The 24,065-nt window shown below is 43.3% G+C and overlaps 1 protein-coding gene and 2 pseudogenes across 2 annotated transcripts in view; all 3 read left to right on the top strand.

The window, feature by feature from the left end:
* TMEM242 (transmembrane protein 242) overlaps nt 1–17,706 on the top strand; it is an 85,307-nt gene extending 67,601 nt beyond the window's left edge. The window contains exon 4 of one of the 2 annotated variants that reach the window (XM_055389587.2): nt 16,480–17,706. In XM_055389587.2, the coding sequence (XP_055245562.1) occupies nt 16,480–16,578 (99 nt within the window). In that variant the 3' untranslated portion in view covers nt 16,579–17,706. The remainder of the gene's footprint in view (nt 1–16,479) is intronic. The other variant, XM_055389588.2, reaches the window with a different exon arrangement.
* On the top strand, nt 5,308–16,471 carry LOC129534047 (L-lactate dehydrogenase A-like 6B; annotated as a pseudogene).
* A 368-nt stretch (nt 17,707–18,074) lies between the features above and the next one.
* Nucleotides 18,075–18,163, top strand: LOC115933222 (uncharacterized; annotated as a pseudogene).
* Nucleotides 18,164–24,065: the final 5,902 nt, after the last annotated feature.

The raw sequence follows: 24,065 nt of genomic DNA, 5'->3' as shown, positions 1-24,065 counted from the left end.
AATGTATAAATGAAGGGAGTTTTTGATTTGTTTTTTTACCCCGTTACCATGGGATAAGAAGTATTTGTTAGCTGGGCGGTGGCTCATGCCTGCAATCTCAGTAATTTGGGAGTATGAGGCAGGAGGATTGCTTGAGTCCAGGAGTTTGAGACCAGCCTAGGCAACATAGCGAGACCTTGTTTTTACAAAAAAATTTTTAAAATTAGCCGGGCATGGTGGCACGTGCCCATAGTCCCAGCTACACAGGAGGCTGACGTGTGGGAGGAGCACTTGAACCTGACTGGGAGGTTGAGAGTGTGGCAAGCTAAGATCACACCACTGTACTCCACCCTAGGTGACAGAGACCCTGTTGAAAAACAAACAAAAACAGTATTTATCTTCGTATATATATTGAGGACCTTTTTATTCAAAACAGAAAAAAAAAAGACAACCTTGGGTATTTTTTATAAAAATATGTATTCGTTTAAAAAAAAATCAATGTAGAAAAGTACAAAACAGAAATCACCGGAAATCCTACTAAGTTGTAATCACAATTACAGTAGAAACATCCTTTTGGACCATCTTGTGTAGGCATATTCATAGAATTGTATAGAAATGCTGTTTTACTGCCTGCTACTCTGGAATCTTTTTTCACTGAACAGTCACAGGAACATCTTTGCACAGCAGAGTATATAAATCTCCATCACTTTTAATCACTATATGGAACCCTATTGTATATTATAATCTATTTAATCAGTCTCCTGCCAATGGCATTTAGATTGTAATTTTTCACTATTAAATACTGTAGGGAACCTGTAGGCATACATCTCCTTGCACAAAAGATGTTATTGTTTATTGAGTCAAAGTGCATTTTTAAAATGTTTTTGATATTTGTTGCTAACCAACCCTCCAGAAAAGTTTATAGAAAATGCATAAAAGTTTCCTGGGATCCTTGCCCTGAGTGGCTTCTATTACTCTGAAATTTTTGCCAATCTGATAGAAAATAATCCACCCCCACCCCCAACTCTCTTTCTTCCTGTATCTCTCCTGAGTCCCTGCTGCTAGAAAGGCTTTTATGGAAGTGATTTCTGATTGGCATCTTGCACAGCTTTCCAGGGCCCCGTCTTGCCTCCTCTTCTGCTAATAGACGTTGCTGCTTTTTCAAGAGCCCAGACCTCCTTTTCTTTAAAAAACAAAAAGTAAAACATGTAAATAAAACAGATATTTTAAATATGTCTCTATAAATGGACATTATACTTTCCTATTATAAGAGAGAATCTTTAAGGGAAGTAATATTGTATCTTTCCTCTAGGACAGTATTGGATGTACTCTAATAATATTTATTTTCTCCAGTTCTTTTTTGTAGCTGCTCCTAGGTATAATTTTTATGATAATATTTAGGCTCACTTCTTAATAACCTTATGACCAACTGGAGGGCCTTAGCTAATAATTACAATCAAATTTCTTTTGGCTCCTTGCTAATTTAAGTTTCACTGGTAGTTTGGTGTTTCTCTTATCAGTACGTTTATTCCTGCATTATTTTTACCTATTCATCTCAAATGAAGCAGCATTGTAGAGTGACTGCTAGAACCGCATATGTAAATAGTAAAACTGTGAAAAAGCTTAGAAATGTTTAACTTTGATGATCTCTAAGGAGGGAAATAGACTTTAAGGGCTATGTACTTTCATTGGCTTAGATCAAACATTAAAAACAAAACTGAGTCTCCTGGCCAATTGTTTAATGGCAGCCACTTCTGAGGGATCTGCAGGGGAAGTGTGAGAAGCGGCTGAAACATTTCCCTCTGCCTCCTTGCCTAATCTAATTTCAGTGCTTCCAGAGATCTCTACCAGCTTCTGCCCCCAGGAAGCAAGCCTCAATTTCTTATTCTGATTACCATACGTCAGCGTATTCGGCCTCGTTTCCACTTCTTCATAGTGCTCACTAGAACTCTCAGAACAGTCATCACGATCCTGCAGAGGTAGTTCCATGTGTCACACTCTTGGGCCTTCAAACAGCTTGAGGACTGGGGAATATTTTCCTGGAATCATTTTTAAATGAATTGGAAGTAGCACTGCACATCAGTGAATAGGTTCAAGTCAGAGGTGACAAGAACATCTCTATAACGCTTCTTCCCCATTCCACTGCAGCTCTAATAGGTTTAACATCGTAGTGGAGAGAGGCACTTGATGCATATGTGGACAAGCAGTTTGGTGACAGAGAACCCGAATCACAGGGACTTGCTCAGTTTAAGATGGGAGATAATGACCAATGTACTTTTTTAAAAAGCCAAGCAGGGGAATCCGCTGTTTTGGCATATTTCCAAAATAGCTCTTTCAAACCCCCCTGTTTCCTTGTATAAGTAAAACAGCGCCCCAAGCATTTTATCAAGTGGGAATGTGCAACAAGGACTGGGACAAATCAGCTCTGCCATAAAAGCTTTTTTGTTCTGAGGCTTGACACAGATCAGACTTCATCACCTCGATAATATTCCCAGCCGTATCCCACAGGAGGAAGGCAGCCTAGATTTCACTTGGGTTTTCTTTTTCTTTGTCCTTAATTCTTAGACTGAGCCTAGAAAATTGGGCACACATGAGCAGATCTCTCTAAATAAAGCATTGTGGACTGCAGACCTGATAGCATTTGCTTCCCCCTCAAGCTCCGTTTTAAAAGTTACTTATGATTGGTCACTTACAAATATCTAAAACTGTGGGACAGTATTACACTAATATATAGTTGATATGTACAGTTCGTAAGTATTCACTTACCAGTATATCAGAAAATGATGTTCTCTCAAATGGATTTTTCTACCTGAAATGTTTCTAACAATTTTAAGAAGAAATCATTTTCTAATGTGCTATATATTTTTCCACTATGTAAATTGTGCTGAACATAACTTATCATGTAACTTTTTCTTGGTGACTCAGATCTATCATTTATTGTTTGCTTCTTATACTGACAGATTCTAGGCTTTTATAGTTCTTCCTTTATTCTTTTTATGAGTTTTCTCGATTCCAGTTTGGCTGTTGTAACTTCCGACTGTCCCACCTACTTGTGAAATAGTGCTGCTTTATTTTACCCAGTTATGCTTAAGGTGCTTTTTTTCCTCCCCTCATCTCTTCTCCTTCACAGGTTCTAGCCACTCTGATGCCTTCATTTACACCCTGAGCTCTAGGCTCATGGGCTCAGTTGACTGGACACAGGTGCTTGGATGTCCTGCAGGCATCCCATGTGTCCCTCAGTGAACTGTCATTTGTCCTCAACTACAACCTACTCCTGAGTCATTCTCCCCGTGAATAGCAGCATCACCCACAAAGCTGCCCAGACAGAAAAGCCAGGTGGCCATTCCTGACCACATTTTCTCTCACCCCTGCATCTAATCAGTCACCACATCTTGCTTTTCCCTGACCCCCACAGCCACTATAGTTGATGGCACCTTCTTGCTCCAAGATGATTCGGACAGCTGTCTCTGTTCTCCCTGCCTCCTGCCTTGCCTCTCTGCAGCCCTTTCTCTGCCCTTCTGCCAGAGCACTCTGGCCTTCACCTTCTCTGGACTTAACATGCACACTGCCTTTCTTCCTGTTACCAGAGATAAAAGGTCCATGCTGCTGCCAGAGGCCCACCCTGCCTTTTGGGCATTAGATCCTGCCCCTCGTCATCTACAAGGGACCTTGCTCCCATCGTTATCCTCAGCCTTAGCTGATTGTGACATGTTCCTTCTCTGCTGTGGTGTGTACAGACATGCTCTAGTTTCTCCCACCTCTAGAAGTTCTCTCTAGATATTCCTTAGCCTCCTCCAGCTACCAGCCCATTTATCTGCTCCCCTTTACACAAAAAGCTTCCCGAAAGAGTTGTCTGTGGTCACTGCCTCCACTTCCTCCCCTTCCTGCTCTCAGTCCAGCTCCTTGCCCCAGCGCTGCACTGGAACTGCTATTAAGGTTGCCAGTGCCCTCCTTGTTGCCAGATCTTATTTTATCCTCTGTTACTTGCCCTCCCAGCAACATTTGGCACAATGGAGCCCCCCCTCCCTCCTGAAACACTGTGGCTTCCGAGCTACCTTCCACCTCACTGGACATTTTGCCTGTCTCTTGTGCCAACCCCTCCCCTGGCCAGCCTCTTAACATCAGTGTCCAGTAGCTCCTACTTAAACTCTTCTGTCCTCCATCTGTCCTCCACCCCTTGGCTCTTTCGTCCAGTCCCTGCCACTTTAAAACAAACACTTTAAAACTATCTGATGCCGTCCAGATATATAGCCCCAGCCCTGACCTTCAGATCGGTGTCTCTGCTTCATATTGTGTGCCCTCACAATATGACACGCCCTCATAGGCGTGTCACATGACCCATGTCCCAACTAGAGCACTTGATTTCCTCACTTTATTCCCAACTTGCTCCTCCCTTGGTCTTCCCCATTCCGTAAATGCCACCATCATCTCATCCTTCCACTTCAAACCAAAAACCCCAGTGAGAATCCTCTTAGATTCTCTCATTTCCCTTGGTTCCCTTCATCTGATGCATGCAAGTCCTGCTTGTCAGCTCTGCCGCTAAACACCGCCTGCCTCCTTCATCTCTCCACATCCATTCCTCTGTTGCCTAGTGTTTTAAGAGTTTCCTGTCCAGTTTCCCGGCCTCTTCCTTATTCCTTCTAGAATTTTTTCTCCACACAGCAGCCAGAGATATTTTAAAAATGTGAGTCAGATCATGCTACTTCCTTATTTAAAACCCTTCAGTGGCTTCCTGTTGAAGAAGGTTTACATGATGTAGCCCCACCAACCTCACTGACCTCGTCTTGAGCCACCACAATTGCCCACCTCACCTCTTCCCACTGCACTCCAGCCCTGCCAGCATTCTTATTCCTTCAACACACAGGACTGTTCCTGCCTAGGGCCTTTACTCTAGCTTTGCCCAGGAAACTCCTTCCCCAGGTCCTTGCATCGCTGGCTGTTTGCTGCTATCCAGGGTTTCAACTCAAACTTAATTTACCTCCTCAGAGCAGCTTCTCCAGATGTCTTCATTCCCACCACCCAGTTACTCTCTGAAATTATCCTATTTTCTTTTCTTTGTAACGCCTATTGCAAAACGAGATGATATTGACCATTGTCTTGTTTTATCAGTCTTCACAAAAAGAATGTAAATTCTGAGGGTAGAGACCTCCTTTATCTTGGTCATTGTTATATCCTCGCACCTGTAACACTGCCTAATGCATTGTAGGTGTTTAGTAAGTATTTATTGAATGCAATCTGATCACATCACTTCTACCATTTCATTTCAGTGGCACACACTCTCTCTCTCTTTTTTTTTTTTTTTTTTTTTTTTTTTTTTTTTTTAACAGAGTCTCACTCTGTCACCCAGGCTGGAGTTCAGTGGCACAATCTTGGCCCACTGAAACCTCTGCCTCTTGGGTTCAAGCAATTTTCCTGCCTCAGCCTCCCAAGTAGCTGGACTACAGGCATGCACCACCATGCCCGACTGATTTTTGTATTTTTTGTAGAGATGGGCTTTCACCATGTTGAACAGGCTGGTCTGGAATGCCTGACCTCAAGTGATCCACCTGCCTCGGCCTCCTGAAGTGCTTGGATCACAGGTGCGAGTCACCGCGCCCAGGCTAATGAATTTTAATTTCTTTGCTTTCCATGTTTTATGCCACATTATAAGTTTTCCTTTTTAATGATTAACACAAGTGGCTCTTTTATATTGCATCAGAAATTATGTATAAGATGCTGCTTTCAAAGAACAAAAATGTGATTGGGGTTATTTATTAGAAGAGCTTGCCAATTCATTTCATATTTAAATACCGTAAACAGGAAGTTGATCCCAGCATTGCTCTTTGAATTGACTTTTTGCCTTTATTCTATTCTTTGTGGCCCTCTATTTGTCTTTCCTCCAGTTTTCCCAGTGTTGCTGACAAAGTAAAATATTTTCATGTGTTGGGATTTGCAGAGACCCCCCCTCCCCCCGCCACCATGAGAATTACTGAGCAATAGAATTAGAGCCCACTAATTTATTTTAAAACTACAATTTGCATTCTATGATTTCTCAAATCACAAAGAAGACTTTCAAAATAATTGTGTTCATCCTGGTGAGTTTATGGCCTATTTCAGATCAGCTTATAATAATTAACACTGCTTTCATTTTATCCCTTTTTCCCCCTTAAACCAAGGGTTCTGTGTGCTGATTATTTTTTTAAAGCTTTCCAAAGAACAGAACATTTTAAATAACTTTACAGGATAAAAATAGTTTCTCTGCCACTGCATATTTGTTTTACTGCATTTCTAACACTGTAATAGATTTTTGTTTTTGTTTTGTTTTTTAATGTTTTAACTTGGTAAAAGTGGGTATTGGCTTTGAAAATAGCCACATAATCTTTTAGCTTATCCAAAGCTTTACTTGAAATATATGCATCAACTTTCTGAAGATGCCCCAGTGGGTGCCACCTACCCATTTTACTTACCCTCATTTTCAGAACTCTCTCTAGGTGGGGTCTGTAGCCCCGCCTTTCTGTCTCTCTCACCTTTTAGCCCACTCCCCAGCCTTACTCACTCAGCTCTACAGTTCCTCATTCTTTTCTACTACATTTACCAAATCCCTATTCATAGGCCCAGCTCTGTTCTAGAGGACAGGGATATGCTGGTAAATAAAAGGTGATCCTTCTTGCAGTGGCACATTCGTAAGTATTTTACATTTAACTGTGTGTGATAAATCCTCTAATGGAGAGAGGTACAAAGTACAGTGGTGACATAGGCTTTTAGAAAGCCAGTTCTGCTTAGGGGATTGGCAAAGATTGGTGAGAGAACGGAATATCAGAACTGGACTCCCAGAGAGGAAAAGGAGGATTTGAGAGCTGGGTGTGAGTCCAGGTGAAAGGAATAGTGACTTAGTGGCAGCCATTCTTGGCCCAGGGACTTGCTGGTTGTTTTCATTTCCTGCTTCCTCCCTCCTAAGCGGTACAACCGAAAGTACTGAGGTGTAATCCTGCCATTAGCTATAATACTGTACTGCATTTTGAATAGATAATTTGAGTCAGGTTTTCAATTCAGAAGGAATAATGAGCCACCTAAGATAGGAAGTCACTAGGAAGCTGTCTAGCTATACTTGGCTTTCCACATCTTTGAGTAGACCTAAATGTGCTCTGGAGGTCACATACATCTCTTCGTCTTTGTTAGTGCTTTCCTTTTTTATCTCAAGACTTATTGTAAGTAAAAAAGCTGCTTTGTTTGGTATGTTTTTATTTTGAACAGTTTTTTTTCCCCCTCAAGATTGATTTAGTTGTGGCTAAGGGGAAAAACTGAAGAGGCACCTATTATAGAGATTGTATTTCTGAAGAGGTTCAAACGCTAGAAAGAAAATGACTATAGAAAGTAGCCATCCAGCGAAGAGTCTTTATGTCCTTGAATTTCATGTTCAACAACACTTATCTTGGAAAATGACTTGACTGGTGAAAGGAATCATTATAGGTGGATGGCGGGAACAGTCACCAGGTTAAAACATTTCAAGTTATGACTGAGATAAAAGAAATGACAGCTATCAAAAAGTGTTGCTTTTAAAGGATTCCTCTAAAACATTGGCCACCATTAAATAAAGATGACCCTTTTAAAACTGCAGTTTTTAATTTGACAAATGTTAACCAAAAATCTGACCACCAGTGCTAAGAGGATTCATGTACCTAGTGCCCTTACCATTTGGTTTGTGGCTCTGTCATCTGAACGGGGTATCTGATCCTTACTGATAGGGAAAACATGGCCAGGAGGTCACCCTGAAACAGGATGTCAGGAACTCAGCTGATGGCACACCTTTCCCACCCTCACCAACTCCTTTGCTTACTGTTCCTCTCCTCCTGGACTGCCTTTTTTCTTCTTTTGTTGAGACGGAGTCTTGCTCTATCGCCCAGGCTGGAGTGCAGTGTCATGAACTTGGCTCACTGCAACATCCTCTTCCAGGGTTCAAGCAATTCTCATGCCTCTGCCTCCCGAGTAGCTGGGACCATAGGCACACACCACCACGCCCGGCTAATTTTTGTATTTTTAGTAGAAATGGGGTTTCACTATGTTGGCCAGGCTGGTCTCGAACTTCTGACCTCAAGTGATCCACAAACTCAGCCTCCAAAGTGCTGGGATTACAGGTGTGAGCCACTGCGTCCAGCCCTGGACTGCCTTTCAATGGCACAAATAAGAATACCTTTTCGGCCAGGTGCGTTGGCTTATGCCTGTAATCCCAACACTTTGGGAGGCCGAGACGGGCAGATCACCTGAGATCAGGAGTTAGAGACCAGCCTGACCAATATGGTGAAACCCTGTCTCTACTAAAAATACAAAAATTAGCCGGGTGTGGTGGCAGGTGCCTGTAATCCCAGCTACTTGGGAGGCTGAGACAGGAGAATGGCTTGAACCTGGGAGGCAGAGGTTGCAGTGAGCTGAGACCATGCCATTGCACCTGGGCAACAGAGCAAGACTCTGTCTCAAAAAAAAAAAAAGTAATAGCTTTTCAAGTCCAAATATAAAGTATTCATTTTGTCAGCATTCAATATTCTAAAACGGAAATATTTTTTTTGCTGATCATGAGGAGCTACATGTACCAAGGAGCCCCATTCCAGAAGAGCACACTGCTTTTAAATAAAACAAGAGGCAGAGCTTTTGAGGAACCATTACACGGTCAGAATGCTGTTTATAAGTGAGGAGAAAGTGCCATCATTTTTATCGGAGCTTTTGTAATTTACTGGGCTTATTAGGGTATGCATTTCATCAGATGTGAAGTTGACACCTCCTCAGAAATTGTAAGGGAATTTAGTTCTTAAGATTGCCCAGAGAAATGCTGAAGAAGTAAGGCATACTGATGCCACGTTGTACTAGATCATTTATTTCACTACTTTGGTCAATAATCTGATTTATGCATTGGTTGAAACTTGCCATTTTAAGGACTTTTAAGAGATATCCTCATTTTAATTGAGGGCTACATTGCCAACTTTCTACCTGAGAAGTCGTTTTTCTTCGGGACGCACAATCAAAGGCTTTCCTCCAGCATGAGAAAGGAATAGCATTCTCGCCTGGTGAGTTTTTAGTGATGGGATGACTCCCAGCCGGCCCCTACCCTGCTCAAGCTCCTGCTGACTGTCCCAGTGTGGGTCCTGGCCAGAACTGGCACCAAGGCAGTGGGATCCTTTATAAATAGGCCTCCGGCGCCATACACCAGATAGCAGGAACCCACTTCTGGGACACTGGGAGATGGTGCAGGCAACCACCCTTATGCAAAGCACAGCGCCCTATCCTTCCCGGCAGGGTCACGGTTCAGAAGATGTAACCTGATTTTCATCCGTAGTTAATAGAAGCATTTTTCCTTGGCATTCATACTAAAAATAGAAAACTAGTAATTCCAGGGATCTGGGTTAACCTCTTAAGCATGTCAACTATCGATGAGAATACTCTTTGTAAAACTAACTCCAGAAATCACTTGCTCGAGAAGCAGCCCTTCACTGCCTTAGTCTCAGCACCAACGGAAAGTACATGTTGAAGGCGCTGGCAAGGCCCGCGCAGCCGCAGTAGAGGGCCAGGGGGCGTGTCTTGCGCACCCGCCACAGAGGGCTGAAGGTGCTGCTAATGGCTCTCTTGGCGTTGCGACGTCCTGGTCAGCAGTTTTTTTTCCATTCTCTCCCTCCATTTCTTGAGTGAGCAGCCATGAGTTGGACTGTGTCTGTTGTGCGGGCCAGCCAGAGATTGAGCCCGGCAGGAGCGAATTTCCTGTCCCTGTGTCCCAGTCAGGCAGCGCGCATGCCGCTCAAGGGCGCCTGGCTCTTCACCCCCGTGAGCTCTTCACCCCCGTGAAGAGTGAGCTTGTTGAGCGCTTCACTTCCGAGGAGCCCGCTCATCACAGTAAGGTCTCCATCATAGGAACTGGATCGGTGGGCATGGCCTGCGCTACCAGCATCTTATTAAAAGGCTTGAGTGATGAACTTGCCCTTGTGGATCTTGATGAAGGCAAACTGAAGGGTGAGACAATGGATCTTCAACATGGCAGCCCTTTCATGAAAATGCCAAATATTGTTTGTAGCAAAGATTACCTTGTCGCAGCAAACTCCAGCCTAGTGATTATCACAGAAGGTGCACGTCAAGAAAAGGGAGAAACGCGCCTTAATTTAGTCCAGCGAAATGTGGCCATCTTCAAGTTAATGATTTCCGGTATTGTCCAGTACAGCCCCCTCTGCAAGCTGATTATTGTTTCCAATCCAGTGGATAACTTAACTTATGTAGCCTGGAAGTTGAGTGCATTTTCCAAAAACCGTGTTATTGGAAGCGGCTGTAATCTGGATACTGCTCGTTTTTGTTTCTTGATTGGACAAAAGCTTGGTATCCACTCTGAAAACTGCCACGGATGGATCCTCGGAGAGCATGGAGACTCAAGTGTTCCTGTATGGAGTGGAGTGAACATAGCTGGTGTCCCTTTGAAGAATCTGAACTCTGATACAGGAACTGATAAAGATCCTGAGCAATGGAAAAATGTCCACAAGTGATTGCTAGTGCCTATGAGATTATTAAAATGAAAGGTTATACTTCATGGGCCATTGGCCTATCTGTAGCTGATTTAACAGAAAGTATTTTGAAGAATCTTAGGAGAACACATCCAGTTTCCACCATCATTAGGGGTCTCTGTGGAATAGATGAAGAAGTATTCCTCAATATTCCTTGTGTCCTGGGAGAGGATGGTATTACCAACCTTATAAAGATAAAGCTGACCCCTGAAGAGGAGGCCCACCTGAAAGAGAGTGCAAAAACACTTTGAGAAATTCAGAAGGAACTGAAGCTTTAAACTTGTCTAAAACTACCATTCTGAAATTATTGAAGAGATCATAGATATAGGGTTATATATCAAAATTTTGAATAAACTTAAATTCCTAAAATATGGAAACAGGAAAGTGGATAAAGTGACTTACCTATTTATTTAGTCCTCCAGCTCTTTTATTTAGCATCCAGGTGCTGGGTGATACTTATTTACAATTCCTAAAGAAAGTGTTTTTGGTACCCCTGATGTAGCAGCACTTGCCTTGTTATATATGTAGTTGGCATTTGGTTCCCAAAAAGTAGGATGTAAGTATTTATTGTGTTCTAGATATTCTGATTATTTTCATTAGATACATGCTTTCTTCTTGCTGGCTTATACCTATGTTCATTTATATGCTGTAAAAAAGTGGTAACTTCCTCTACAATGTAAAAATAAAAGTATATACATACAGGTATTTTTTATAATGGACCCATCTTGAAACCGCCTTCATTTCCTCTGGGACGGCCTTTCAGCTGGGTCATTAAAAAGACATGAAGTGGGGACTGCAGCTGCATGTTGGGCATGTGTGTACACGCACACACTTGTGTATGTGCGCACACCAGTGAAGCAGGATCATTTGGTTAAGATATGAAAATAGTGATCTGATGATAGCTGTTATAAAATGTTTAACGCAGTAATTCAGAAAGCTTTTAGAAAGAGGCATGACAGTCAGAGGTGGTATAGTTACTGTTGTTTGTTTGGCCGGGAAAGGAAACTTCCCTAAATTTCGCAGTTACTAAAAATAAAGCCTGACTGAGTAAAAATCATTTTAGAATCGCTCCTGAGAACCTGACCTGTTAGCGCATTAAATCAAGAAGCATGTTAGAAATTGTTCTTACTGAGCTGGATCTTAGCTTCAAAGTGGCCCTGGCTCTAAGAGGCTCCTGGGTTATTCCGCTCTTCAGTTTATTTCATGTTTACAGAAAGTTTTTGTTTTTGAATTTGTGCCTGATTGTTAATTACTGTCATAAAAATTGGCCATTTTGATGCATACTTCAGGGATTGTATTTCTCAGAAAGTTACATGTGTGCTTTGTATTTCTAAATCAATTGACTTTACTACAGATTCTGGACTTTATGCATGTGATACAGTGAAAGTTGGGGAGAAAGTAAAAATGTTTGTCTGACATTTACCTAAATAATAGGATTAGTAGCTTAGAAAATGGAAAGCTGAGATGTAAAAATTCATATTCGCTTTCCTAATGCAGTTGAATATTTAATAATACAGTATGTTCAAATACATTTCATCTCAGGATCCATGTGGATAGCAACAAAACTAGTCAAAAGTGAAAATATCAGTATCTGCCCTCTAAACCAGGCCAGTCCTGCTTAGTTGAATTTTATCAAGCATGATGGTGATCCTCCAAAACACTGACCCTTTTCTACCCTGACCAGAACTCCCATACTGCTTTATTGAAAACATCTAGAAATGTTGATTTCTCAGGAAGCAGTGTCATATAATGGGACTCACTGATGTGCTGGGCTCCTTGAAAGTGGGAAGAGTGGTGGTTCAGTTCTAGGCGGTTTTAGGAGCTTTTGAGAGCTCAGCTGCGGAATTTGAGAGCTTGTAATTCCAACAACTGCCTGTTTATTGGAATTGATGCTTAAGGACTTTCTGAAATTAATTAAATTGGGGACATAACCTGAGGCTTTTAAGTAATTTTTCAGCACACTGTATATTAGACCAAATGTTTTCAAGTGTTTTTCCCCTACCAAGACATGCATGGTAAATGTGCAGCAGTGTCCCCTGTGCATATTCAAGCAGGATACACAGTAAGCACATAGGCTGTGCAGTCAGATCTGCCATGGCATGGCACTGAGCACATTGTTTAGTTTCTCTGAGCTTCCATCACCATATCTTTAAAGGAGGGATGATATTTGCCCCACTTGGTTGTTGGGAGGGTTAAATGAGAAATATGGCTGGCATACAGTAAGGACTCTCTAAGTGGCATCAGTGGTTGGCCTCACTCCTGGCCTACTGGCTATATGGCCTATTGAAATGTGAACGAGAATAACATTATTAGAGGCATAATCCTGAATCTGTTTTAATGTCTAAAAAGGCCATTGTATCTACAGAACATCCATATTTGTGACAAATTACTTGTAATACATTTTCCATTTGTCTTGACACTCCATTTGAGCACTACTACCTCAGATAGTGGTACTTTCTGTGACTATTACAATGCAGCACTGTTGGACACAAAGCACTGGGACTTAGAAATGAGGATGGTGGGCCCACGGCACTGGGGAGTAATACTCGTGTCTTAGATGAGGATGGTGGGCACATGGCACTGGGGAGTACCATTCATGTCTTGGTTTTGTTTAGTTTTGGTTTCTTTTGAGATGGAGTCTCACTCTGTGGCCCAGGCTGGAGTGCAGTGGCATACTTTTGGCTCACTGCAACCTCCACTTCCTGGGTTCAAGCAATTCTCCTTCCCCAGCTTCCTGAGTAGCTGGGGCTACAGGCGTGCGCCACCATGCCTGGCTAATTTTTGTATTTTTAGTAGAGACGGGATTTTACCACGTTGGCCAGGTCTCAAATTCCTGGCCTCAAGTGATCCAACTGTCTAGGCCTCCCAAAGTGTTGGGATTACAGGCGTGAGCCACCACACTCCACTCATGTCTTAGTTTTTATGGAAAGCACCCCCTGGAGGTGTGCAGGGCACAGCAGCACTGCTTGGAAGGGTAACCCTGTTATCCATAGTATAGGAAAATTTTCCCTGGTCAGAAGAAAGAAGAGAGAACTACAGTTTGGAAAATGCTTGGGAGTGAAATGGAGTTGCTGGATGGGTACTCTAGTTCCCAGCATACCCCCCACCAGACTTTTGGGGTACAGGGCAGTCAGTTCTATGGCAGTAGCTGTGATTATCAAGGAATTCAGTACATTTACTTTATAACCAAATTTGCTTAAATGCACTCAACCCCTAAATCTTTTCAAGCACATCTTTAAACAGGGAAATGTTCTGTTGGCTTCATGTATAGAGAATCATTGGTCAAACCAATACCTTTTCTGAACTGCATATCAGAAATTGATATAGGTGGAAACGATGTGAAGGTTTTCATTTACTGTCCATGTAATATGAACAGTATGAGCTGAAAAGCCTTCTGTGGAGCCCATTCTCTAAAGCCACTTGAGGCCCTGTTTATATCTTAAATGTCTGAGTTTCCATTCCCGCAGCTGTAAACTTAGAGAACAGGGATAGATGGTTACCCTTTACCCATCTCCGTTCCTTTCCCTCATCTCAGGCCTGTCTATTCCTAGTTAGTTACTTTTCAGATATGAGTGCTTCTAGTGATTCAGTTACCATGACCCTGGGCACAAGTAAATAATTTAATATTTGAGAAATTAGAGGAAAGAAAACAATCAGGCCAAGAGGAGGAAACGGAAACGTAACCCTGCCGAAGGAGAGCAGGACCGCCCCTTGCTCTCCTCCCCTGGCCTCACCTGCATTTCCCAGCCTCTCCCTTCTCAGCAGCTGACCACATTCCAGACCACTGGAAGGGAGACTGGTGAATGATTCTGTTCATGTCTTGGCTATCTGACATCCCATTTGAAAATTGTCATCTGGCTTCGTTGTAAAAGATGTTCAACCAGAAGAGTGAAGAGAAAGAACCAGGCAGCACATTGCCAACCCTGGCCAGAGAGATGTCTGTTTTTCAACTACAAAAGTCTATGCAAAGTTCCTCAGTGGGGGTGATATTAATGTTTTGGACAAAGCAATTAATTCTTTATGGAAGAGGGAGTGGGGAGGGAGACATCTATGAGCTGTGTGTCTTCAAGATTAGTGTCTGGGTCCAGAACACTGAGATGGCTGGCACAGATACAGACAATATGTAATACAGAAGGAAGACCTTATGTATCTTCCAGTGACAGAATATGTAAACTAAAATGATATATAGCTATAAAGTAATGTACTTAACAGACATTCCATAATATTTGTATCCATGTGAGCTTTGTTCTCAGAATATAGCACACATATGTCGATAATACAGCAATGATAATAGCTAATGTATATTGAGCACTTTCCATGTGTTAGACGCTGTGCTTTATATGCATCATCTCACTTAGTCCTTAATCCTCACAACTCTTTAAGCAGGTAATTACTGTCTCCATTCTACATATGCGGAAACTATGGCTTAATAGAGTAAGCAGCTTTCCCAAATGGTGGAGCTAGGATTTGAACAGAGTCCATGCTGCTGACAGCAGTGCTACAGTCTGCAGCAGTGCTAGGAGTAAATGCCTAGGATTTACAAGTCCCAAACCCCTAAATCTGGAAACAAGGTAAAGATTCAGCCTCAAATTGAAATAAATAAGCATCGACATTAAAGAAATATTAGCTGATTCTCAAAATAACCACTCTAAGAAATGACTTGCATGTTGCAGATGAGTCCAGCGTACTTCACAAACCTGATCAAGGTGATCTCTATCCTTAGGAAAATATGACTGGCAGATGGCTGATGAGAAAAAATTGGAAGGCAGTGCTGTGGTGCTGCTGAAATGTCTTCGTAGGAGGACCGTATAGATTAACCGGGATGAATCAGAGAGTGTGTTACTAGTACTGTCCAATGTAAAGATCACCTAACTTCCGTAAATTAGTGTTCCCACCTTATGGGGTTGTACACCCTAGGTGGACCCAGGTGCTCCAGGTAAACTGTAATACTGTGTGACACTGCATGTTAAGATCTCTTAGGCTGGGCACGGTGGTGCACGCCTGTGATCTCAGCACTTTGGGAGACCGAGGTGGGAGGATTGCTTGAGTTCAGGAGTTTGAGACCAGCCTGGGCAACATAGCAAGACCCCATCTCTACCCAAAATGCAAAAGTTAGCACATGCCTGTAGTCCCAGCTACTTGGGGGTGCTGAGGTGGGATGATCACTTGAGCCCGGGAGGTTGAGGCTGCAGTTAGCCATGATCGTGCCACTGCACTCCAGCCTAGGCAACTGCCTCAAAAAAAGAAAAAAAAATCTCTTGTTCCCTTGCTGTGACTCTGATTCCAAATCAACTGCTTGTAAAACTCCTACCTAGATTTAAAAAAACAAAAAAAAAAAACACTGTCTTGCACATAAGAACATTCCAGTTTATCTACCATTCCTTGATTTATTCTTGACTAAACTCCTACTAAGTTTCTTCTGTCTGCCATTTCTGTGTCTAAAATTCTAGCTTTGAATGACCTAATTATATTCATTTATTCAGATAGAAATCCCATCCTCAATGGCATCTTTATATATGAAAGCCAACAATACACACTCTTCTTCTGGGAGGGAATAATTATCATGGAGAGTTGACAGTTTAGGACATGTTGCCTTGCAGATTAAGAGTGGTTTGTTTGTTTGTTTGTTTTTAAAGAGATGGAGTCTTGCTGTGTTGCCCAGGCTGGACTCAAACTCCTGGGCTCAAGCAATCTACCCACCTCAGCCTCCCGAGTAGCTAGGACTACAGGTGTGAGCCACCATGTCCAGCTAAGAGTGAAGTTTTATGTTATTTAATAATAAATTTATACTCAGAAGAAGAAAGGAAGTATATTTCATTTTCTTTCAAGATACCTAGGATATATATAGTCCCTATCTTTTATTGATGTTCCTTAGCTCTGTACCTGTGAGCAGTGAAGTACTAGCCAGTCAGCAAAGGTGCCATCTCTAATAGCTGTTTTTCTCCTTCTTTTAACATTTGATAACTGATTATTTTTCTTCTTTTAGATGAACGACTTTCGAAGTAAAATGCAATCAATATTTCCAACAATTCCCAAGAACTCCGAATCGGCTGTTGAGTGGGAGGAAACATTGAAATCCAAATGAGATGAGCATGGATGAATTTCAAAATGCTTGTTACAGAAAGGGGTGGCTCTGGAGACACCATGACAGCAAAAGGACTGGGACTGATTTCTCCCAGGAACATGGGCAGATTGCTGACTGAACCAGTGCACTGGATAGCATTCGGCCTCATCACAGGAGAGTATGTGTGTGCGTGCTGGGGGAGGGTAAAGTTTTCCCAAAGTTAAGAAGACTATTTAAAAATAGTAATTACAGGAATAACTTCCTTATGTGGAGGGGACCCCATAGGAAATGATTCTGTTTGTAACAGTTGAAGCAAATTTCATACTAAAAAAGTTTATAATAAAAGTATGATAAGAAAATATTTATAAAACAGACCCCCTAATAGCAATAGTACTGCAATGTGTCTAATTAAAGGAGTTTTAAGAGCCTTTCTTGTCAATATATGACAGAACTTGGAAGTCTCATTCTGATTAGCCAGACTACAAAGTGACAGTCACCTGGTAAGTCCTCTATGGTAGGAAGTGGGTGTGGCTCTCATGTCCTGAATGTGGTCTGTGATTTACAGCCAGCACACACATGCTAGTTATTTACCTGATGCCCTTGCTTGAAAGCCCTATAAATTCTTATACTTAAAACAAAAAGCCAGTAATAAGTTGTGATCACCCCAAAAGGCACAGTTGGGCTAAAATAATGATGATATCAGGGGTAAACATATTTTTTTGAGAAGATGGTCTGGATCTCTGAACACTGACAATTTGTCATTTTGTCTCAGTTGTCAAAGTAAAAAAAGCCCAGTTGTCATCCGTCTTCAATATTTTTAACCAGAAAGTCACCTGAATACTGAGTCCCAATATAAAGTATTTGGGACCACCTCCCTAACAAAGCTGTTAGGGTAAATTCTGTGTGCACGCCCAACTCCCTCCTGTCTTCCACAGTCTCCTACAAAAAAAAAGATGGAGAATAATGTCTACATGCAATTATTTTTACTGCAATTGTATTTTAAAATATTTTCAAGAAGAGAAATACTTTAATATGTCAGTATGTCCAGAGAAAAAACCTGTCGTTAAATATCAGTTGTGCAATTTCTTCCTACTTGCCTAGGCTCTAATTAGTCAGCAATCAGGTTTAATAAAGGACATTTGAAATTTCTGTTATCATGAAACCTTTTATTCTAAGGGAGATTTTTAAATGACAAGAACATAATGTAATACTTTTCTCTAGACCATGTTACCCTGTTAAAATTGCTGTATTGTTAATGAAACAGGTGTAATCAGCATCTGGAATTCATATGTAATCTGTTAAAAATCCAAGACTGAAAGGAAAGGATTGTGAAATTGGTCAGTGAATGCGGGTAGCAAAAACTCTTCACCGGCCTTTCATTTGTAACTAAATCTCCTCTGAGAAGAGATCTGTAGGCTTTGAATGAAAGGAAGGAAAGGCAGGAGCCAAAGGAACAGGTTTTCGTCCATACAATTAGTCTGAATCTAGGTTCCCCTGAATAGAATGGGCACCGCCTGATCCTTTTGTGCTTCATAAACGTGGGTTTCCAACATGCATGAGATGGCCCTCAAACCTTGTTACAACGATGCACTTTACTCGTCTGATGTGGGGGGAAAAAGAATGGGCACTACCTAAAACTGTTTACAGCTAGAATCTGGGTTTTATTTTTCACAGATGGAGAATGCCTAGTGGTTTCTAAAGGCCTCCCCTGGGTGGAGAAAGACTTGCCCACCTGTCTGGAGTGTTAAAAGGAGAAATCATTGTTAACTGTGATTCTGTTAATGGATTCCTGCCTTGTAACCTCCCGAAGGGAAGGGACCCCTCTCGGGGCCTTGTAAACTGGTGTCAGCACTGCTGCAGGGGCTGCTGCACATTAGGCTGATGGCAGCTAGGCCCTAGGAAGGAGCCAGGGGCCATGGTGGGGGCTCTGCTTTCCCACAGGGCTGGCACAGAGGAGGCCTAGACATATGTTGCTGAAAGAGTGTCCTAATACTAGAGTGGCATGCCTCGTGTCTACAAAACCCTTATACGTCACCTCTGCTGTCCTTGACCGATGGCAGGGGAACTCCCATAAGAATGACGATGAATCCCCTGCAGAGGGGAGGCTGGCAGGGACAAATTCCCTAGAAGAGGGACCGAGCATCAGCTCCAATTGCATCTTAAAAACAAAAGTGAAGTAATGCACAGATGGAAATTTAAAAAGAAAACAAGCAGTATGACTCAAGTGGTGTTTTTCACAGTCAGAACTTGAATATCAGTAGATTTCGTCATTTGTCTATTCCTTTTGTACTAGAGGCATATTGTTAAATTGGTTAATGGAAAGGAAAAATGTTGAACAGATAATGTTATTCTTTATGAGACGTACCATCTGTGTATTGAGCTCTGAATGTCCCTGGATATGGAAGAGAGGAAATGTGATGGAATTTCAAGTTTGCCTTCTTTGCTGTCTTTATCTTGGGTAGAGTATGACAAACATAATCACATTTATCTCCTGGAGCATAAAGAGTTTTAATCACCCTATTAACCAGGATGACATTTTTCACAGACTTAAAAAGGAATAGAACAGACATTATCTCCCTATAAGCAATCCATTTCATGGAGGCTGAGCACTAGAAATGCTTTAAAGGATGGATAACGCAGGCCATTTCCATTTCCTGTTTAAGCCAACATTAAGGAGGCTTTCGGTAAGGCTGCTGCTTCCACTGGGTGAGTGTTAAGCTTTACACTTAGAGTCTCAGCGCCCAAAAGAGCTATTAGAGAAAGCACGGGCAGGGAGGAGTGGCTTCCAAGACCCCAGATTCATTCAAGGGAAAACATGTATCCTGGTAAGTTGCTGCTGCCCTGTGAAAAGGAGTCCATGGGCTGCTGTTATATTCAGACTCAAGAAAGTGTGGGTTCAGGACAACCTGAGAGTGGAAAGTTGGGGACAGGAGCTGCCTCCGAACACGCCCGGCACCCCATCACCAGGAGGACCGTGGCCCAAGGGCATGGAAGCAGGTGGCTGCTGAGAGGGCCGTGGGCCATCTCCACCACCACCCTCGCGTCAGGGCATGGGCACAGGCTGGCGTTAAAAAGGGCACTTCGCCTGCTTAGTCAAAAGGTGGCATCGAATCATCTGGGCTGTCACATGTTTTGTTTAGTTTCATGGATAGTATGGGACCAAACTTGCAAATTAATCATTGCAATCTAAGGGGAAAATAGAAGAAATTAAGGTGGGGGTGGGGGGACGGGGAGCCCATGGGGACAAAAGTAATTAAAATCCATTGAATTTAGCTATTTCACTTGGGGCAACATTTAATCTCCAAGATTAAATCTTGGTTTATGGGGAACGTTGTATATTTTCATCTCATTTTTATGTATCATCTTTAAGACAAATTGGTAAGTACAAATGAAAATCAGGTAACATACAAAGGCATTTCATCAAATAGTTAAATTTCCTATGAAAGTTAGTAAAATACATATTTTTATAATACCATGTTCAAGTGAAGTGTTTTTCCTTTCTGCCAAGAGTCATTAAATGATATAGCAAGTATTTGGGTCTCTCTTGGTGTTATCAGGATTAATTGTCCAAGGCTGCGATTTTGTGAGCATAGAAGAGGAAAGCAAGCATCTCTCACAAGCAGTGACATGAATCTGTAATAATGAGTGAGGCTGTTAGCAAATTTTGTCTGATGGCAGATAACTCAGTTTTGGAGAAAATTAGAATCACAGCTACCAAGAAGCACATATCGTTTCAACTTTCCCACCCAAGTATTAGTGAAGTGATTTAGGACCTTGATTTATATTTCTTAGATAAGCTGGCTCGAGGCCTTTGTTTCATTACTGTTTGATGAGGCATGATCCCTTACTTAAAAAAAAAAAAAAAGGTGAATGTATTAAATGTACTTAAAGACATAAGGATAAAGCTCATTCTTAATGGACTCTCCTAAGAAGCTAAGTCAGGCAAACTGAGAAAGCTTGGCATGTTCATAACACCTATTACCTGCTCATCTGAAAACACTCAAAAACCGTACCCTCATGCTGCCTCTGACACCCCAGGCTTAGAGTGGCCTTCCAGGTTTGCAGCCTAATAGGTGACCCTCCACAGGACACCTCCAGGCGACGTCCACATTGCCGGCCCTGGGCGAGTCTCCGGCGCTCCCGCGTGCATGCCCTGCCTTCAGAGGACAAGTTGGCAAAACTGAGTTTCTAAAAGAAAGCTTGATTTTGGCGGTCTGTACAGAGTTGTGCCAAACTGCAGTTTGCTCCTTTGCTCTGCCAAGCTGGGTGATGGGAATGTGTTTATTTTATTGCTGCTGGCTGTCTTCTCCGACTGACCCTGTTGTAGGGGCTGAATCCCCCACCGTGTTTCCTACTCTGGAGCAGAGGCTACGTGGCAGACCTCTCCATCCAGAGCCTTTGGGGAGTGTTACCAGGGGGTGGACCGTCCCTGCAGCCACCGTCTCCCTGTGTCCTTCCATCTCCCATCAGGCCATGGCGGCCACAGCTACTCAGATCCTTCTTGCAGTCAAGACAGAGGTTCCGCAGCTAAGACAACTCTAGTGAGTAAATCTCATAAAAACTAAAATAAGACCCCTTGTCAGACGATAAGGATTGAGGAAACCTGCACTCAGCTTGCTCATGAGCCACTTCTGGTTCTGTTTTCAAAGACTCATGACAAATGGGTGTAAAGTATCTGTGGAATCAGCACATGACCAAGTCTCTCAACTCCCTATTTCACAGGGATGCTTGGATGCAGCATGTGATGCAGTGAGTGACAGGGAGGCTTGGCTTCGCAGTGGAGAATGCCTGCGGGAGGGCCGGGTTCAAGTTTATCGGGAGTGGGAGGGAAAACCGCACTTCCACCTGCCAGGGTGTGGCTCTGCAGCAAACCAGCCCGCATCCCAGGTTCTCCTGTCTTTCCAAGTGTCTCCCACATACAGAGATCTTCCCTGGGAACTGTGAAAATGTAAGGGCTCGGAGTTGGGGTGGAATCCATATTCTTCAATGAGCATGGTTAGCTTTCACTTCTCAATATTCTAAATGTTACTGAAGGAGCCGGGGTGAAGGGCTGGGTTAGAAAACGCAGACTCAGGTGAGACCCTAGAGAAACATCCACAGCCCTGACGGGAAGAGGGCGTTCACCTTGGACTGTTTCTTCGGGTTCAGGACTAAGCCCATCATAGCCCTTAGCAGACTCAAGAAAGAAGATAGGAAGGGAGGGAGGGAGGAGAGGGAGGACAGAAGGGAGGGAAGGGAGGAGGAGGGGAAGGAAGGGAAAGGGGAGGGAGGAGCTCCTCCCTGGGAAGAGGACCCAAGCGTCCACTTGGCTGTGTGTGAGACCAGGTCCTGGGAGACTGGCATTTGCCTTCTCTGTGCTGGCCACATTTGCCTTTCCCACCAAAACTCAAGGAAAATTACATCAAAATGAAAATGAGGAAAAAGTCATTTCAGCGGGGGTTGGGGTTGGGGGTGTCCTGGGCTTTTACAGCCAGAGGCTACAAGGTTAGGCGTTTCTAACTGGCAGCCCTGTGAACGGATAGTTCAAAAATGAAAAGCCACCTGGTAAGATCCCACTGCACTCACCAGCTCTGACCTACTGAGCAGGAAGAAAGAAATACACAGACCTGCAGGATGATCCCTATAGACAGATGGTACTCAGTGGCCCTGCATCCGACCGAGGAGGAGGTGGTGGTCTTGCTGCACGGGACGGGCCAGTGCCCTGCTCAGGCACTGGAGGCATGATGGAGGGCATTGTCCCTAAAAGCAAAGGACCTCAAAAAAAAAAAAAAAATCCCTGCACTTCTCCCTTCATTTTAGAAACCTCGCTGTCTTCCTACCTGTAGTATCAGCAACACCACCTAGAAGTCAGGCTTTGTCCTCATCTCTGGGGGTGGAGAGTTTTATTTTGTAGCCAGAGAACCTAAGTTGAAGTTTTACAGAGAGTGCCTAGGATCAGGCAGGGCACACAGAAATATCTTGGGCCAGGGTCGCCTGGTCACATTCATCAAAGAAACTAGACAGAAAGCAACCCACCATCCGCTTCCCAGTGAACCTAATATGCCCTAGAAAGTCCAGTAGTTCCACCTAATCTACCCAATTTGTGCCTTTGATATGAGCTTCAGCATTATATCTTTTTCACAAGACACTAAGTCATTTTGAGTGGAGTGCCATCACACGTTAATTACCTCGCCTGACAAACCCCAGGGCAGCTGGTTTTCCTGGGCTGTGTCTGCCAGGAGGCAGCGGGAGTTATTAGAAAAGTTCGGGCTGCCAGGTTAATATCATCCCTTCCATTATCAATATGTAATGTCCTATTCCGTGCCTGGGCTTTAAGTACCAAAATTAAAAACCGCTCTCTCAAATACATGACAGGCTGAGAATCTTATGACTATTCTCTGTGGCTCCAAACTTCTAAATCAGTGCTCACAGTAACTGCCCTGTGGCCAAAGAGCTATGCCATCTCAAGGCTTAAGGCTGGGAACTCAGTGCCACGCTGTTCAGTGGTGATATCCAGCACTGGCTAGTGACAAGCAGGCCAAAGGGAGGCAGAAGCCTTCTCGAAGACTGTGGCATCCCCAATAAGGACAAGGAGCTAAGTTGCAGTACTCAGGAAGTATGCAACTCTGCTGCCTCAGGAAAACTTTCTTTGGTTTTTAATTTTTATTTTTATTTTTTTTTTATTTTTTTGAGACAGAGTCTTGCTCTGTCACCCAGGCTGGAGTTCAGTGGCGCCATCTCGGCTCACTGCAACCTCCGTCTCCCGGGTTCAAGCAATTCTCCTGTCACAGCCTCCGGAGTAGCTGGGACTACAAGCGCACGCCACCATGCCCGGCAAATTTTTGTATTTTTAGTAGAGATGGGGTTTCACCATATTGGTCAGCCTGGTCTCGATCTCCTGACCTCAGGTGATCCACCCGCCTCTGCCTCCCAAAGTGTTGGGATTACAGGCGTGGCTTCCCAGGAAACCTTTCTAAAGCCATTTGGTAGCTTCCTGTGCATGCCGCTAAATCCAAGTTTCCTCCAATCAGGGAGCAGCATTGCTGGGGCGCTGGCTTCCCCAAGCTGCAGCTCCCTCCTCTCATTTCTCTTTATTTGACCCTTGGTTGCCAGAAAAAGTTATCACACCTCCTTCTGGGCCTCAGCCTTCGGACTCACCTAGACTTTATCTTCTTCCCTGACAGTTCCTTCTCCTGCTGCACAGAACACCTGGAAAAGCAAGACGTGAATTTGATTCCATTCATCAGAAAAGGAGCATTCGTGGTCCACTGGCTACAAACTGTGGCATCTCCCCAGCCTCTTAGCGGGAAGAAGGGCAGGGCAGGGGCTCACAGCCCTTGGGTTTTTGATGACTTCTCATATTTCTCTGGGTGTCCTGCACCCCCACTTCCAGAACTTTCTTCAAATATCCTTCAGGGGTCCCCTGGGTGGGTCCTATCCCAGAACCAGCCCCAGCTGTCCCGAGAGGAGAGGATAAGGCAGACGAACAGATCCTGGCAGGTTCAGTTAGCCTCAGCCTGTTTCCTTCC

The sequence above is a fragment of the Gorilla gorilla genome, chromosome 5, assembly GCF_029281585.2.
Source record: "Gorilla gorilla gorilla isolate KB3781 chromosome 5, NHGRI_mGorGor1-v2.1_pri, whole genome shotgun sequence".
Lineage (NCBI taxonomy): Eukaryota > Metazoa > Chordata > Mammalia > Primates > Hominidae > Gorilla > Gorilla gorilla.
Note: the sequence above shows the minus strand (reverse complement) of the source record. Positions and strands in the feature narration are given on the sequence as shown.